This window comes from Pollachius pollachius, assembly GCF_949987615.1.
Source record: "Pollachius pollachius genome assembly, chromosome: 6".
Classification (NCBI taxonomy): domain Eukaryota; kingdom Metazoa; phylum Chordata; class Actinopteri; order Gadiformes; family Gadidae; genus Pollachius; species Pollachius pollachius.
In genome coordinates, this window is record NC_136939.1 from 20659483 (window position 1) to 20677913 (window position 18431).

Consider the following 18431-nt stretch of genomic DNA (forward strand, 5'->3'; position numbering starts at 1 on the left):
ACCGGTCAGGGACAGAGCTATAGATAGAGCCCTGGTCAGGGGCAGAGATAGATATTGATAGAGACAGAGCTAGAGCTAGAGAGAGCACTGCGGTGAGGGATAGAGCAAGAGAAAGAGCGCTGGTCAGGGACAGAGCTAGAGACAGAGCTAGAGACAGAGTGCTGGGCAGGGACAGAGCAATGGGGTCAGGGACAGAGCTAGGGACACAGCATTTGGCGAGACAAGGGATAGGGCTAGAGACACAGCTAGGGATAGCGCTAGAGACGGAGCAATGGTTTTAGGGACAGTGCTAAAGATAGAGCTAGAGACAGAGCTAGAGAGAGTAAGAGATAGAGACAGAGACAGAGCTAGGGGTAGAGTTAAGAGACAGAGGGATGGAGTTAGAGACAGAGCTAGGGGTAGAGGTAGAGACAGAGGTAGAGACAGAGGTAGAGACAGAGCTAGAGACAGAGATAGAGACAGAGATAGAGACAGAGCTAGGGGTAGAGCTAGAGACAGAGCTAGAGACAGAGATAGAGACAGAGATAGAGACAGAGCTAGGGGTAGAGCTAGAGACAGAGCTAGAGACAGGCCAAAGGCCACAACCATGGGGTACAGAAGAGCAAGGTGAAGGTTATGAAGGCAGGAGGAGGCCTACAGTTAGGCCCTAGTCCAGTCAGCGAGCCATTAGACGGCTATAGTGAAAGTGATTTACATGGAGGAAACCACGTTCAAACCTTAGTTATTCCAACCACTCTGTAGATTGGATTGTCATTTGTGCTGTCCGAGATAAGCTGCAATCAAGAGATAGATTGGACTCTAACCCTGGCAGCCCTGATCTGTGTCAGATGATAACATGTAGGTGGGTGGATGACATCAGTTTACTACGCAGCACTTCCACTGAACGTGGCGTCCTCCCACATGATTCAAAGTAGGCATTTTAAATACATTGATTGGAATGTGCACATATGTGGCAGAAATCCAAGAGCTTGCTGTCAAGCATAGACGGCCTTGTATGTTGGACGCGTTTTTGCGCACGCTAAATTTCAATATATTAAGAAAAGGGTCACAGGTAAATAATCACACTTGTTGATGAGTTCCCTTAAATGACATTTATTGTTTTCTCTATCTTTTTTCAGTAAACATAAGCAAAAATATACATACAGTAACAGCAAAATAAAGACACAAAGAGAATATAATTACTGGAGGCTTGGGTCAAATCAGCCAAACCAATCCCTTTAAATGTAATCTTTGTTGTTCACTTAAGATCTTTGCACCACATCCAAAGGGGCAAATGAAGGTCTGGATTCAGTTCTTAAGAAGGGCGAAGGCGGGTCGGGGAACAATTTAGGGTTTATTCGTTTAAAACAAAACAACTCTGTAATTATCTGCACCTTTATAGTGGTTACTGTATGTGCTGTTCTCAAAATGATTTTCATAGTTTTGTACTGTGTTTAGAAATGTAAACATTTTGTTGTTTCCGAGAAACCAGAAGGGTTAAATGTATTCTCCTGGTTCGATAAAACCAGAGAAACACCGGTGCCATGTCTACCCGTAGGAGTATGCACTGACCTTTCACTGCAAATAGTCAAAGCCTATGTAAAGTTTGCAAATTATACAAAGTGAAATTGAGAATTGAAATGATAAGGGGGAGGGGGGGAGGGGGCGGTGGATTTACAAAATACTCTTTGACTTTCAAATAGCAGGTATTAACTCTTTACTTTGTTGAATTAAACATTCTGAATAGGTAATAACATACCCCCATGTAATAATACAGACCAATCGTATACATTCCCATCTCTTTACAACAAAATAGCAATAAAAATATATATTTTTAAATAAAACGATATTTTTTGAAATGTTATCTTGAAATGCGCATTGGCAAACATGATTTATATGTCAATGCAATATTCAGAGCTCTTGACTTTCTCTTTCTTGCGTTTTATGTTTCAAGTTATGCTAAATTTGTAACAGCCTTTTTAATAAATACATTATACAGCCACACAAGAAATAAATATATTGCTTTTTGAGGACATCTCCAAAATATCGTCGAAAATATGTACGGATAAACGGAGATAACAGGAGATAACATTCTGTGACACTGGGAACAATGCAATCTGTCCACCAGGAGGCACTGTTGTCTTTTAGTGAAACCTGTTCCTTTTGTGCGTCACATTACATTAGAGGAGGCCTGGTGGTAAAGGAATCACTAGCATCCAACTGTAACCTAGCCATGAACCCGGAGACCTTGGAAAGGATCTGTTTTTAATGTATCAATGCATAAAAGGATTTTTAATGGATCAATTCAACAGTAACTGGATATTGTACGGTCACGTCGCTAGTGTCTTTGGTCGATGGCAATGGGTGGTTTTGGACAATCTTTGCATGATTGAAAAGAGAATGTCCAATTAAATAAATAAAATGTGTTTGATTTAGAATATTTTCAATGGCTCACTGAAAACTGTTAATCTGTAGTAAATTATACATAGCAATTTTAATCGAATTAAAAACATTGAGGAAAAAGGACAGGGCTGGAACATGGGGCCTTGAAACAAGGAGAAGCGGCAAAGACAGGGATAAAGGACCTCAGTGTGCCTGTTCTGGATTAGCTGACCAGATTAAGAGATTACCGCGAAATTAGGTAAATGTTGTAGGAAAGCCAAATGAAAGGGGGTGGACGGGTTGTAACAAATCTACCAAGAGAAAAAAAACTAAACATTTTACACATCAAATTAACTTCATGGAAAGTTTTTAGACAAACGCAACCATTTAGTTGTTTCCGGTTGCTGTGTTCTCCTCCAACGCATCAACTCTTGATCATTGGGTTGCCATTCACACAAGAGCATAATGACAAAAAACTCCTACTGAGTCTGGAAAAAATGGAAATCGAGCCAAGGGTGAACAGATGTGTGTGTTCCTACGGCCAGTTACCGTGACACGGTCGGATCACGGTAGCACCGGCACAAGGTCACAGCCGTGCCCAAGCTAAAGCGCCTGGTCCGACATTAGCCCAGAACGCTAAGCGTCCCCAACCAAGGTCAACAGATGCTCTGCTCGTCATGCAATGCCTGGACAATGATCAAGACGTCGATATTGGTTGCTCTCCGGCAACTCTTGAGTCATGGAGCAGTATAGCGACAGCCAGTAGCCTACCACCAACCGAATTTAATTGAATCAACCAAACATGATGATTCTTCTGTCAGTTTCATTTATGGTCAAATTTTGATTAAGCTAGCTAGCTATCTATGCAACACTTTGAAACACTGCCCTGCGAATTTAAACACTAGTGTGACTTTTGAGGGAAATGCATATCCATAAATATGATATGCTGGGCAATCACTCTGGAAGATATGACAAACGTCAAGCAAACAGACACACCTTGCTGTCCCTCCCTCACACAACTGTACAATGATTATTTTGCAACGCCTCCTCACAACGCAAAGAAAACTTTTGCAGTGCAAATCAATAAAAAAAAAACACATGCCATCCATTTCTGATATGTACAGATGTGAAATAATGCAATACTTGGAAAAACAAACCAAACCTAGCACTACATATGATAACACAAATTAACCCTCAGTATCCAAGAGGTAAGCTCTTTCTTCTATAAATAAAATACAGTTATTTTGATGTGAGCCTGCAATCAGAGAAGGAACCGAGCGGTTCAAATACGGTAGTGTCTCTTAAAGATAAGTTATAAACTAGCAAGCATGGCTTTCTGGCTTTAGGCACTAAATGAATACAAGTTTTAGGAGGCATCGCTGAAGTGATTCAAGCGGTTCCGGTTCGTTGTTCGGTTACAAACACGAATAAAGTTTAAGAGTTATTTAAACATTTCTGGTGGTTTAAATGTCATGCCCCTATGACTTTGATTCATTTATAATTGGTTGGTGTTGCAGTGATTGCCAGCAAACTAAACCACATGCCTCACGTATTTTATAAAGCTATTCTCAAGCCAAAAATTAAACACATAACAAAAGATACCTTACTTCTATACCCATTGACTGTGATGATGTAGTCATGGTAAATCTTAGTTGATTATTCGAGTATTGCACATCGCATGCAACATCCCGGCCTACAATGTGAAATGGGTCTCCGGGAATGGAAAGAAACACATGGCGACACACTTAATGCGCAAATACATGCGGCCAAACACACACACACACACACACACACACACACACACAGGTTTGTTTTTAAAGGTTTGGAGACCTAGCTCTGGCTGTCGGAAGTGCTTATTCATTATTCAAGCGCGCATTGGCTGTGTGGCTGCGAGTCGGTCGGTCGGTATGGTGAGTGTGTTTTCTCCAGATACACTGCGTTAAGGCAGTGGAGGGGGATGGGGGGGGGGGGGGCTCCTGGTGGGCAGCGGTCAGTGCACGCTCAGCAGGGAGGCGGGTGGCATCGGGAGGGGGAGGGAGAGGGATGGGTGTGATTCGGTTGTGCCTTCAAGAGAACCCAAATGACGATACACGCATGCAAAATCGCTTCGTCTCTGCATCCACCCGTTCAGACGATACCTCATCGCGACGGTTTCTGTTGGGTCGTTTTGTGGTCTTTTTTTTTTTTTGGTTGGTTTTGGTTTTTTCGTTCCTTTTGAGTGCAAACAAAAAACAGACGTACCGATAGAAGATTATGATATCATATAAATAGACACGCTGTATTGTTGTGTGTGCACTCATATATAGAGGGATACTTTATACGGAGGTGACGGAGAAGGGAGCCAAAGTAGCATGGTGGTGGAGGTCTTAGTGGTGATAGTGGTCGTCCTCGTTATGAGGACGCTCAGAAAAGTTACACACGCGCACACCCACAAACACACTTGTTTCCCTTCCCGTCCTCTGTATCCCCTATAATTTTCATGCAGTATAAATATGTCACCTCAAACTGATTTACAGAAAGAAAAAGAAATGGTCCCAAAGCTCAAAGACAGAAAGAAATGACAGGACCCCCTTTATAGCTGGGGTGTCACCCATTCCCACCACAACCCCAGGTCGGTCGGTCGGTAGGTAGGTGTAGGTGTGTGTGTGTGTGTGTGTGTGTGTGTGTGTGTGTGTGTGTGTGTGTGTGTTGGTTTTTTGTGTGTATGGGGGGGAAAGTGAGTAATATTGGGGGAAGAAGAGGGTTGTAAACTGGTTTCTACCAAACCGAGGGTGGAAATACCGTGATGTGTTTCAGTACGTGCATGTTGTTGCAGAGGAGGGTGGAATTAGAGGGGCATTCTCAGGAAAAAGAGAGAGCGAAGGATAGAGAGGTAAGAGCGAGAGAGGGATAAAGAGAGAGAGGAAACGGTGGACCTAGACAGTGTCGATCCTCAACTTGAAGGACACCCTTCCAGCGAACTTGTCTCTTTCACTCCCTACAGGGATGTTGTTTGAGATGATCTTGCACTCAATGTTAACGTCTTCGTTGGTGGTGATGTTGAGGAACTTGATGGCCACCAGTGGCTGAGAGTAGTTCACCTGGAACAGCGCAAGAACAGCAGTAAGTTGAGCAAATCCACCTCCTCACATTCAAGGCAGTATTGGTTTTGTTACAGAAATTACAACTAGCTCAAGGATAACGCCTTGAGATAAATGATCTCGATTTGACAAAATACATTTTCTATCATTTGAATTGTAAAATTAAAATAGAAGAAGAGGCATATGTGGTGGAATAAGGTGGTCTCACCTGAGCTTTCTTGCCGTAGTAAGGGTAGTACATGAGGTTGAAAGTGCCGTTGGGGGGGAAGTACTGCACCTCTCCGATCTTATCATTGTCTTCTCTCTGTTGTGCCCACAACCGAAAGTTACTCAAAATGTGACGATTGATGACCGAAAAGAAAGGTTATTATTATATCATACAGATAAATATTCTAAAGATAATATATGAAGGTGTGAGAATGAGTGAGTGAGGGGTGAGTGAGTGAGAGTAGTATACCTACCAGAAATACTCTTCTAAGGCTAAGACACGTACTAGTATTGCATCACAGCTAGAACAAGTACGTTTTTATCCCTCTTACCCATTCATCTTTCCCAATTTTGTACCGCTGATACATTAACAACACCACAGAAGAAGAGAGAAGAGGCGGACACATACAGTGGCGAGGTTATGACGCATGTAAAAAACAGTCGCATGAAAATAAAATCTTGAAATGAATACATCTCGACAGACACTGAGGAGGAACACGGTGTTGACAGGGATGAATGATCACGGTGGCGGGGTTAAATGCACGGGGCTTATGAATCCTAGAGCCTATTTTACGTAAGTATTCATTTTCAAAAGGTTTACCTTAGCTCCACATTTGACGGATGGCGCCATGCCGTCCTTCCCTGGAAGGAGCCCGATCACCTGCAGAGGAGGAGTCACCAGGAGGCATTAGGCCGACCCCTGGATAATGATGCTCTAATTAACTGATCAGAGCTCCATGAATCCATGGACTTCAAAACACAAGACTGCACTGATTAATCTCATGTCGTTGACATCCTTTTATTTTTAGCCTGACCCTTTTTTTTCTTCTTTTTTTTTTTACACATGAACCACATGCAATTGGTTCGGTATGAGGGTTACTCCACGTCTCCTAGCAACAGCATCCTCTTCCTAAGCCTCGCCCCCCCACCCTCTCTTTCTTTCTTTTTTTTTTCTTTTCCCACTCCTTTCCCTCTTACCCGATTGAGCTTGATAATGATGCATGGCGCTCCTTCCTGGTATCCATAGTAACGGTCGTTGATTCCAGAACAGTCTTCCAGCAGGGTGCGATTGAACTGACAGGAGCGCTTTGGGTTGTTCTTCACCTCATCCATGTCGTTCTGGAAGTTGTACTTGTCCGGGTCGCACACGTCGTTCTTCTGGGTCTGGATGGAGTTGTTGTAGGCTGCACAGGAACACCAGGGGCCATTTTGTTAGCTTTAGATATTTTGTTTCTATTTTGGTTAATTCATTGATGTCTATTTTATTTGATAAATATATTGTATATTATATAGTCCCGAACCCTGCAGTGCCGCAAGAATTTCAGTGTCGAGAATGACGTCCATAATGTGTTATACTGTACATTTGACCAATGAGACGTAAGCCAGACTCACGTCCAAGGAACTTGTCGAGGGCCTGTGCGTACAGGTCCCAGCTCTCTGTCTTCTGGGTGTTGTAGATGATCTCCAAAGCCTCCAGCCCTTTTGGCCGGATCATCATGCCTGGGGATAAAAAACCAAACGCAGACATTGAACAGAGAGCAGAGGAGGAGTTGGAGGAGGTGGTGGTGGTGGTGGTAGGTTGCCAGAAAAACGGCATCATCTTCTTTCCTATTAGACATGCATCTGTATCTGTGTTCATTGTGTACACATTCACTGCAGTCATTGACCAGCAGGTAAGGAATAGGGCACCTTAGCTCAAGGCTGCCTGCAGGTAGACAGTCGGGATCGAACCCAGAACCTTTCAACCTGGAATCAAACACTCCAACTACACCAACACTAAACCATCCTGGGTCACTCTTAATAAACAGTCAAGGAGAGTGGAGAATCTCATCGGTAAGTCGTTGGTCAGACGAGTGGAGACGGGTCCACCTGACGAGTGGAGAGACGGGTCTACCTGGTGTGGCGAGTCGATCCTGCCAGGTGGGTTTGTGGTCGTCCAAGGTCTGCAGCATCACGTACATGGTGAGCGCAAACATACCGGCCAGGAAGATGTAGAACACAAGGTAGAAGAGGAGGATGAGACCTGCGAGGCGGAAGAACAGGAGACACAGGGATGTCCGTTAAACTTGAAGGGTAAAGCAAGCAAAGTTTCAAGAATAAGGAGCTTAACTGAGATAGGGAGATCATAGTGTCCTGCAAGGTCTACTGTCGATTGTTGAGAAACAAATATATTGAGCCGGAAATGAGAGCATTTATCTGAGATATGATAAACAAAATAGTTGTTTATCTTATATTTCCTATTCAGGTTATGCTGAATTTGATTGCTATTACAAGCTAGAAAGTTGCAGTATATATCTATATATATATATATGACACAAATACAAATATATGTATATATTTGTATGGTTTTTGATCATTGTTCGCAAACTTCCCCATTATTTCATTATACAATTATACAATTCCATTTAATACATTAACATGTGTTAAAAGACATTACTCATGATGTAAATAATACGTTGTGATGTAATTATTCTAAAAGAATGTCTGAAATAATATTTGAACTACACATAAAAGACATCACTTTGGAATTTCAAAATGGGGAAATCCTTTCAAATCAATATTAGATTAATGCAATGGGGAAATAGTACTTTAATTATGGGACCAAGCCAGAAGAAAAGCCATTTGGAAATAAAGTAACGGAAGCGGGGTTTGGATTTATGGTCTGAGTGCTTTGGCCGCCTCTCCCCCGATCCAACAGGGTGGCCAGGCGCCAGTTCGTCTCCCTCATGAACCGTGAGCACGCGAGCTAAGCCTTTCACCATTTCATCACGTCCCTCTGGTTCACCTACACTTTGTTTTGCATCTTTATACCAATACTAAACTGGGGAGAAGCGAGGACAATGCCCATCTAGCCAGCCATCACGGTTGACCTATGCCAGCATTGGATAGCTGGCAGTCCGATTTCATGATCAGGTTTCAGCAACAATGGCGGCGGGGCCAAGCCGTGGTAAAGAGGGCAACAGACGGAGCCAGAGAAGGGGCAGGAGCAGCAGGACCGCCTGGAGATTAGGCCAGGGGGGTCACAGGATTACTGGCAGGCGTACAACTGTTGCCGTGATCCAAGTAACAGACTTCCTCTTCCTGTTTAATTATGGAGGTCAGGATGGTCTGCAAAAAACATCCACCGCTCACTTTGAGATTAGTTCTATGAATGTAGATCACATAATACCAATTAAGAAAGGCATACAAGCTCCGTCCTGTTTTATCTCTCGCCTGAATATGAAACGGCAGAGAGCTGCAGTGGCTAGCCAACACCCTCCGCGTTCACCGTCCGACGGCAGTGCCAGGGTGCAGTGCGGTGTCCCAGGGGGCTGGGGGCTATGTCGGGCGACCTCCCGCGTGGAGCTCACGCCCTCCCCACACCTGACACCACCAGCGGGCCTCCAGGGCACCGGCAAGGCCTCCCAGCTTAGCCCGGGTTTACGGGAATCCATTACACCAATGTCAAGGGAAGGCCCTCTGCTGGATTCCATTACACAACAGAAACACTCGACGACAGAGTGTGAACCATTGTGTGCGTACTAGAAAGTGTGCGCGTGTGTGCGTCAGAAAAAAAGTCTTTCCTCTGTGAATTAGTTGCTTGACATGACACAAGGAATTTCCGGTTTCGGAATGACCCTGGGTTATGCTGTGCATTTGACCCATAAAACCTGTTGGCTTTGACTACTGTAATGCGTCTTATTAGTATAGAGAGCACTGCCTTTTGACGGTGGATGTCTTGAAACGGCACTGGCGCTCCAAACGTCTACTACAGCTGCTGCATTGTCTAGCGAGCTGTTTCACCGCACCCTCCTCCCCATCCACGCCCATGGGCCCCCACCCTGCGGTGGAAGCAGCTCAAACCTTTGAGCAGAAATAACACTTTGAATCATCCAAGGGGTGGTGCCCTACAAGCGCCACCTTGGCAAGGCACCGTCCAGGGCGATGGGTGGAGGGAGGGAGGGAAGGGTGTAGCGAGAATGGGGGGGGGGGATGGCTTCCCCTCCTGAGAGAGATGGGTGTCTGTCCGCCCGGGGTCGGACTGCTGACGGACGTGGAAGCGTCTCTGTTACACCCTCCCTTCAATGGGTGAAGTGGAGGAACAAACGAGCCAGAGACTGGACCAGGGCCAGAGGCAGGGCCAGAGCCAGGCCTGTTCCTCAGTTCAGTACAATGGCGGAAGGTGTCTGTTCCCTTTCACAATTAATTAGCATGACGGGGTTCCAATTTACTTTGTAGAACACAGGCTGATCAAAGGGGGGTTTGAACTCTGTAGAGGAGCAGTGTGAGGAGAGAGAGGAGAATGAAAGCCAGAAGAGGGCTAACCACTAGTCCTGGTCAGCAGTACCTCATGATGGGTTTGCATAACTGTAATAAAGAATCGGTTCTGATTTAAAAATGCATGAGTTGCGTTGATCTACTACTTGTAGAACACATACAGTGTGTTAATAATTGCCTTTAGGTATTGCTATTGCAACTGACGTTGCAAAATGGACGACCACTGCGGGGCTATTAATGCAGTGTCCCCATAATAATAATATAATAATAATTTCCATACAGCAAATGTTTCCATATCCGAATAACCCTTGATCACACTCTAGCTCATACAGTACACTGCATAATTCATAATGCAAAGGCAGCAATTAGCCACGGACATGGAGAGTGAAGCTATTTGGCAAGTGGACGCCAAGTAACAGCGTACCCACTTCAGGCTATAAGTCCGAGGAAACCATGTATAGCAGAGCTACATGTGGTGGCTTAGGACCAAAATAGCCTAATTAACAAGCCTTAGAAGACGGCTTAAAGAGGCCACTAGTCCTCGAAGCACCTGGGATGCATTGAGCTGGATTAGGTGGTGCATTGTGGGAAGATTCTTACTAAGGTAGGCACAGTCACTGCCCCATCTGCTGCGGGTGGAGTACAGTAGGATAGTGTTCATTCATAATTCATCATCTCTCAAAGAGCGATTTATGAAATCCAAATATCCCGTTCTAAGCATCTGACTGTCAATAACACAAAATGGAAGTGCTCTGGTGTGAGTGGCCCTGCTCTAGAGGAGAGGACCACGGAAACGGACCAGACTTTTGCTTGTGCTGAATCTGGCATCCAGGCTTGATACTGTACCTGATTGACAGCCAATGAAGTCATTAGATTAGGATTAGATCCCTCACTGATTTACTCACTTGGGATGGGTGGGGTTTGGGCTGAAGGGGTGATGCAACGACCGTTTGGCTCTCGTTTTCCCCGGTAATGCTCCAATGTCATTCGAACAGTGCAATATGCACACCATCACACCATAGGAAAGGCAAAAGACCGAGCATTTTCACAAGAACTAAACCTCAAAATGTGTCAACTCATTCAGACACATGACGGTCCTACAGGTAAACATTTAAATTAATCAAATTTGAGGCAGTGCATTAGGACATGGGTCTCAGTTCAACGATTCAAATCAATGGCTCTAAGGAAATAAGGATTATTTCTGTTCCATAAAATAGTGTTTTTTCTTTGTAATCTCAAAATAAGGGCGCTAATTTATAATGTAACAGCACAAAGCTCCCACCCTTAGGCGCATTGCGCCGAAACCCGGGTGAAATAATTTAATTAATAAAAAAAAAAACATCCAGACAAGAGAACGTCAGGCCTCTTGCACAAAAGTGATGCCGCATTTGCATTTTAAGACACACCGACCAATCAAAAACCCACATAGGCGCTGTGGCGATCATTTGTAAACGACAAACATCCATGCATTTCTTGAATGCATGGATGCATACCTACCCCATAACGTTTGAAGTGTTTTTAGGGGGTTTCCATTAGTTAGTGGGAGAAAAGGGGTGCCGGGCAACATGTTTGCTGCATTGCTGTATAGTTACCGGTATGGCTGAGAAGACTTACCCCAGCTACTCGCAGTCCTGCCCAGCAACTCCCGGGTCCGCGGGTTCCACATAAACTCCTTCCATGTGCCCTTCTCTGCATCCTTTGCCATCTTGTCTGATGGGGTTCTGGTTTATATTCTCAACGAGGAAAGCTGTGTTCTTGTAATAAAAATAACGACCAGCTAGATAACAGAGAGCGTTTCAAATGTTGGACAACAGAAACGCAAAAGGAATCTGGAGTTACAAATGAATGCGTATGGAAGTTCAACAAAATCAAATTCTGCTTCAGCTTCTTCTACAATAGCCTATCTAAAAACATAAAATGGATGCAAATGGTGAGAGGTGGTGATACTACTACACTCAGGATATATCTAGTATCTGCCCTCCCCCCTGCTCTTGTCTGCATGCCGCAGAGTTTTGATGAGTGGTGCAGAAATGTAGTGATACTGCGGTAAAGGACTCAATGCGTCTCTCTCTCCTCGATCAGATCCTCAACCCAACCCCTCCCTCCCTCCCGAGCGCTTACCCACTCCTCCTCCTCCACATCACCGGACCCCGCCCACCTCTCCGCAAAGCTGCTCTCTCGTCCTCTCTGCGCACGAGAGGTGAGTAGCCAACCAAATTTTGCAGCGACCAATCCACTGCAATGCACGCTCTCCCCTCACAGGCGGAGGGAGCGGAGGGGCGGCAGCGCTGGCGAGTCACCACCGCCGGCCTCACCGCTGTCTTGTGCCTCCGCCTTAACGTCTTACGCTGCGCTATTTATAACAGCCTGCACAATTACAAATCTTACATTTGTTTTAAGTAGTTTTTTAGCATCCATTTGTTCTTTTTGTTTGCATTTTTGTTTCCTCATTCTACATTTGAAGTTGGTAGTTGGTAGTAGTAGGCCTACTGTTATTATTGGCAGTTTGCATTGGTTTCCAAGTTCGTTCACAGGCCTATCGATATGGCTATTTATAACAGCCTGTACAATTATTTTTGTTTCTTTATCTTACATTTGAAGTTGGTTAGTAGGCTTATTATTGGTAATTTGCTTGCGTTAGCCTACTAAGTTCGTTCACAGGCCTATCGACGTGTTTGGTGGGGAGGTAGCGCTACAACTGGTGCATGGTTGCACTAATAGGCACATGTAGGACAGGTGGATGCAAATTGTCCTGTCAGACTTTGTAGGCTACAGCTTCGAGAGAACTCAGGAATACAGAGAGTCGTTCTGTTCAACCGTAACCCAATACCTATCTGAGTGTTATAGATTGCAATAGTGGTTTTGTCCAGCTCTACGTGGGAGTGCAGTCTGGTTTTGAGTGATAGACCGCTGTTCCCATGGTAATGGACCGATGGGTATCGCGGTACAACGGCGAAGCAGCGCCCCCCGCTGGCGCACCAGGGGATTGCAACACGTGTTTATGCTGCTGCTGTTTCAACGGGCACACAATGTCCTCAGGTCTGGGGGGGGGGGGCGGTATTTTAATAGATAGATAACCTACTTAGATGGATAACATACTTAGATAACTGTTACCAAATAGATAACCAAATGCATAAATATCTACTTGTGAGTGACTACGTATTGCGTCAACCATCAGTCAAAAGGAAAACATCACTACGTGTAAGAATTTGTTGTATATGTTAATTATATAAAGTTCATTATATAAAATTTATTTAATGACAATATCAATGCAAATATAGCACTACAGTGATTTCCAAGGTACACCGTATCTTACCATATCAATATATTATATGGCACTCATATATGGCCACTGTTTTAGTAGACACACAAAACCAACAGCTTTTGTAAACTATTATGGGAATTATGTCTAGACTTCAATATTGATCATTTGACGGGGGGGGAACACAAGGTGAGTACTTGGTATCAGAAATAAAAAATAGGCCCATTGGATAATGATCATTGGAATATTCTCTTTGTAAGGAAACTCTGCATGCATTGCACTGGACCACTTTCTTCACCTTGCACATTTCTTGCTTGGAAATGCACACATTTTCATCAACAGCTGTATAAAAAAAAAAAGGCAGAGCAGTTCAATTAAATTCACCCCCAAACATTTAGATACGTATTTTCTTCACTGGGTGTAACTGTACATTTTGGTGCTAACTGATATCCAAATAATGACATCCAAGAAACATTCAGGTCCCTTAATAAGTGCACATACTTGTACAAAGTACTCCACTCTATAAGTTCAAAACTTAAACTTGGCGTTTCAAGATTGAACTAAACAAAGAAAAAGAAAACATTTGAAGGATAACCACAATACAAACATTGTTACTGGGTGGTAACGGCATGAAATCCAGTGAACAATACTAGTTCAAGGTAGCAGCAAAGTATTCAAAAAGGTGGAGACGATGGGCATTCTGAAATCTGTACACAAAAATAAAAAAATGAATGTAGAAAAAGTCAAGAGATAACCTTTTTACTGCTTAAAGGGAGTCTTGCATAAATTTGATTATTACACCGTTGGACTCGCTCGCCTCATTCAATGGGCGCTCTCTCTCTCGCGCTATTTATTATAACTATATGCATGGACTGGCAGCAGCAGCAGCAGATAAAATCGTACGTATAATTATCATCATCTTTTAGAAAACAAAAAGTCTATACAGTATATGCTACATAATATGTACTCGTTACAAGTATGAAAATGGAAATAATTAGATACTTGCTACATTTTCAATACAGCTGTACATCTCTATTTACAGTACATTACAGTTGTGGCGCGACGACCCCACGCCGCGTACCGTGTTTATTGTGCAGATTGCTCCAGCATTCTGTTTGAGGTGACACATGTTCACAGTCCTACCAGTGGCACCGTGCTCTACAGTCTGTGTGGATGGATGGTCAGTGCTCGTTGTCGTCGCCGTTAGTTTTCTCTTTACAGGTCGGTGGAACAATCACGAATGTGCAACAGTGGTTGAGCGTCGTAGTAACCAAACGTTTCTCGGTTGGGCCGGACGTGCTGCACTGTATGTGCCGTCTGTCAGCGGCCAACTTTTCCTATTTTTTTGTATTCATTCTTTTTTCCATGATACCCTCAGGGATTACATTTGTTCTTTGACACAACCACATCATATCATGATCATACTCAAAAGCTCATGGATGTAAAACTCAGACATGATCAACTGTACACACATTTTTTTTCTCTCTTCCCCCCCCCTGCCCCATTACTCCACCCCCACCCTTACTGTATGTGTGTGTGACATGCAGAGACTCACACAGTAAATATGACTCGTTCAAGTCTCAAGATATGTTAGGCTAGTGGATCTCAGTTATAATTATATCGCCCCCACAGAGGGAGCATATTGCTATAAAATTGCAGAGATGTTGAGAAAGTAATTGTATTTACATTACAAATATGCTTTTTACTCCTCCTCCACGATAACCTGCATCCACGATGACAATCTACCACACACCGTGTATATGCAATCACGACTCCACGACACACTGCGATATCCTACAGAGGAATTCAACCTTTTCCGATGGTATTGTGCATTTGTTTTTTGTTTTTGTGGGGTTTTGTTTACAGGTGTCATACAAATGTTAAGTGCACAATGTATTGTTGTCTGTCCGTCAGTGTTCCCACCGCTGGTACCAGCGCGGGAGAGGAACCCACGGCTCCTTCGTACCGGGCGCAGTCAGGAGCAATATTTGGCAACATCAATGTTGAGAGAACTTCAGGCAACTAGTCGATAGGCCACTATATACCTCCTACTCGTTATGTGGTGATAAATATTGAAAACATTGGCAAATAGAACACACCAAGACCGGACACAGCAAATACAAACCGAGTGGCTAAGAAATTTGATTTAATCTGATTGTTAATTTTAATTCCCTCACGTCTTTTCTATAAGAAACTTGACCTTAATCTCTGGCGTTTTACCTGACACCTTTCAAAGCCACTGTTGCTTTTTTTTTTTATCTTAAGGTTGCACCCTACGCCTCGCCAGCATCGACACAAGTGCAAGAGAAAAGGTCCTCTTTCCTCGCCCCCCCCCCCCCCCCGCCCCGTGTCCTCCTCCTCTGTGGAGGCGGTGGCACTGTCGCCACCGCCTCCCCAACCTCAAAGGTCCTCCCTCCCCCCCGCTGCGTCCCATAGCCCTCAGATGGCTGTGTCCCACACCACGGCCTGGGGCCTCTGGCAGGGGGGCGTGCCCACCTTGCGGGGCTCAGGTGTCCGTCTCCAGCTGGGCAGGATGGGCATGCTGTCCTGCTTGCACAAGCTCTTGTCCGGCCGGCGGTGGGCCTTGATCTCCTTGCACAGGCAGCGCTTGCGTTCGATCACCTCCAGCAGCTTGCCGTCGCGCTGCGTCTGCGCCGACGACCCCGGCCCGCCCCCGCCGGACGGAGGCTGCCCCTGCGCCAGCTGGGCCAGATGCTGGAACTGCAGCTGGAGGTGGTGCTGCTGCTGCAGCTGCTGGAGCTGCTGCTGCAGCTGCAGCTGCTGCTGGTGGAGCTGAAACTGCTGCTGCTGCCGCGATGGGGCGGGGCTGCCGGGGGCCCGGGGCTGGGGCAGACCGTGCACCTGGGGAGGTCGAGACGGGCGGGAGGGGGAGGAGAGGGTGGGGGGGGGCGTCAGGCTAGATAAAGACTTAGGCATTTACAGAAATCGTGCGTGTGAATGCTTTTTTTTCCTCGGTGGCCGCCTTCCGAAGGAGTCTGCATGAACACTGCATTGCTGCATCAGCGCTGAAGACCTCGCTGAACCCACCCCGTAGCCCGGCACTAAGCGCTGCGCTGGCGGGAGGTGCAGTGGCTGAGCACCGCCACCGGGCCGCAGTGCTGCATCATCTCCTGCACTTTGTTTTTTTTTTCTTCCCTCTCCTTTTTTCCCCTGCTGTCCGGGGTGGCTCGGTTCAGCTGCGGTGCACGCGCAGCCTCTCTGCAGCAGCGCGCCCGGACTGCGTCAGCATTTGTAATGCAGCCAAGCATCTCATTAAGAATTGGACTGCAGCTCCCCGGCTCCCACAACACCCCAAACACAGAGTATATACTCCTTAAACACCCCCCCTAAACACCCCAAACACAGAGTGTATAAACACGCTCGCAAACACACACACACAGAGTTCTCTTCAAACACAGCCCCAAAACACCCCAAACACAGAATACACTCCTGAAAAACACACTCACTGTCACTCTCTCTCCCCCCACCCCACCCTTCTCTTTCTCTCCCCCGACCCCTACTCTCTCTCTCTCTCTCTCTCTCTCTCTGCCTACGTCACCCCTTACATCTTTTCTCCTCTCACTCTTCAATGGCTGGCAACAACAACCCTATTCTGCTCACTAGACATATCTAGCAGCTAAAAATAGCCCAGCACAGGAGCGCCGTCTCCAGCCAGAGCGGGAATATGAATATTTGAGACATAAGTAACACCGGAAACAAGAGCAGAGATACACAGCGACACGCTACAGCATCGCTATGGCACCGCTACGCTACGGCATCGCCATGGCACCGCTACGCTGAGGCATCGCCATGGCGCCGCTACGCTACGCTACGGCATCGCTATGCTACGGCACCAGTTGTGTTCGCGTGCGCTTTTTTTGGCTCGTAAACACAAAATACAGCGTCAACATAAATATTCTTCATATAGATACAATGCGCAACCGTCGGTAACTAGGACTGCAAGGTATTCAGACCACGCAGCGCCGACCGGCGTCAGGCCGCGGCGTCAGACCGCCCCTCTCCTGCCGTACGCAGGGCGCGTCCCCTGGGGGGAGGGCTGAGCTGGGTTCCCCAAAGCAGTTTGGAGTGAGTGTGCGTCCCGGTTGAGTTGAGGACGTGTTTGTGTTGGTGTGTGCCCCGCCGCGGGCGCAGTAGCGCTTAGCTGATCACGCATCGAGATGGACTCTGCGACGCAATTTGTCGCCCTTCACAAGGGGGAGGTCATCTACGCACCTGGAAAGTTCCAAGGCCCTGGACTCTTTGCGAGCGGACCGAAGACGTTGAGGATGGATATAGATTGAAGACGTTTGCTCTTCAATTAAACTATTTCAACGCATTGGAATGTGTCGATTTTTGAATGACTTGGCTGGTTTTAATTTGATAAAACAACCCCAGTAATGTTTAGATCGGGGCACATCCATGGGGCATGTGTAGCGAACGTTCGGTCATTTGACTCGCACAAATGAGTTGATCTTCCGCAGAATGCCTTTGTACCGAAACAGGGTACCTGGTGTAACCCCGCCCTTGCAGCTCGTGTTCTCCGTCCCAGGCTCTCTGTCTCCCTCCCCGACCCGTTATGCCACAAGATGGTAAGACTGCTGGGTGCAGAGGCTAGGTGTGGCTCACCTGATTCAGGGCTTCCCGCGCCGGCAGGCTGCTCTGTCGCTGGACATCCCCCCCCATGGACTGTCTCACTCCCGCGGACGACGAGGAACGACCCAGGCGCCCCACTTCTGGGTTAACCGAACAGGAAGGAACAACAGAGACAGAGAGAGAGTTAACCGAACAGGAAGGAACAACAGAGACAGAGAGAGAGTTAACCGAACAGGAAGGAACAACAGAGACAGAGAGAGAGTTAACCGAACAGGAAGGAACAACAGAGACAGAGAGAGAGTAAACCGAACAGGAAGGAACAACAGAGACAGAGAGAGAGTTAACCGAACAGGAAGGAACAACAGAGACAGAGAGAGAGTTAACCGAACAGGAAGGAACAACAGAGACAGAGAGAGAGTTAACCGAACAGGAAGGAACAACAGAGACAGAGAGAGAGTTAACCGAACAGGAAGGAACAACAGAGAGAGAGAGAGAGTTAACCGAACAGGAAGGAACAACAGAGACAGAGAGAGAGTTAACCGAACAGGAAGGAACAACAGAGACAGAGAGAGGGTTAACCGAACAGGAAGGAACAACAGAGACAGAGAGAGAGTTAACCGAACAGGAAGGAACAACAGAGACAGAGAGAGAGTTAACCGAACAGGAAGGAA

General features: G+C 45.9%; 2 protein-coding genes across 2 annotated transcripts in view; both read right to left on the reverse strand.

Annotated features, from left to right (window-relative positions):
- Positions 1–5253: 5253 nt before the first annotated feature.
- Positions 5254–11778, reverse strand: atp1b2b (ATPase Na+/K+ transporting subunit beta 2b). Its single transcript, XM_079738910.1, has 8 exons — positions 11520–11778; positions 7543–7671; positions 7041–7148; positions 6627–6832; positions 6250–6309; positions 5981–6007; positions 5650–5745; positions 5254–5441 (listed from the first exon to the last, which is right to left on the reverse strand). The coding sequence occupies exons 1-8, from the start codon at positions 11608–11610 to the stop codon at positions 5277–5279; spliced, it is 882 nt and encodes a 293-aa protein (XP_079595036.1). The 5' UTR covers positions 11611–11778; the 3' UTR covers positions 5254–5276.
- A 3828-nt stretch (positions 11779–15606) lies between these two features.
- nyap1 (neuronal tyrosine phosphorylated phosphoinositide-3-kinase adaptor 1) overlaps positions 15607–18431 on the reverse strand; it is a gene marked incomplete at both ends in the record, with an annotated part of 15308 nt that continues 12483 nt past the window's right edge. Inside the window, 2 exons of the mRNA XM_079737642.1 lie at positions 15607–16029; positions 17794–17900. Of these exons, the coding sequence (XP_079593768.1) occupies positions 15607–16029; positions 17794–17900 (530 nt within the window). The remainder of the gene's footprint in view (positions 16030–17793; positions 17901–18431) is intronic.

Excerpts from the sequence above, each read along its gene's own strand:
- atp1b2b (XM_079738910.1), bottom strand. The coding sequence starts at position 11,610 with ATGGCAAAGGATGCAGAGAAGGGCACATGGAAGGAGTTTATGTGGAAC. Across the intron at positions 5,746-5,980 it reads AAATTGGGAAAGATGAATGG|AGAGAAGACAATGATAAGAT; the intron begins GTAAGAGGGATA and ends TGGGCACAACAG. Across the intron at positions 5,442-5,649 it reads ACTACGGCAAGAAAGCTCAG|GTGAACTACTCTCAGCCACT; the intron begins GTGAGACCACCT and ends GCGCTGTTCCAG.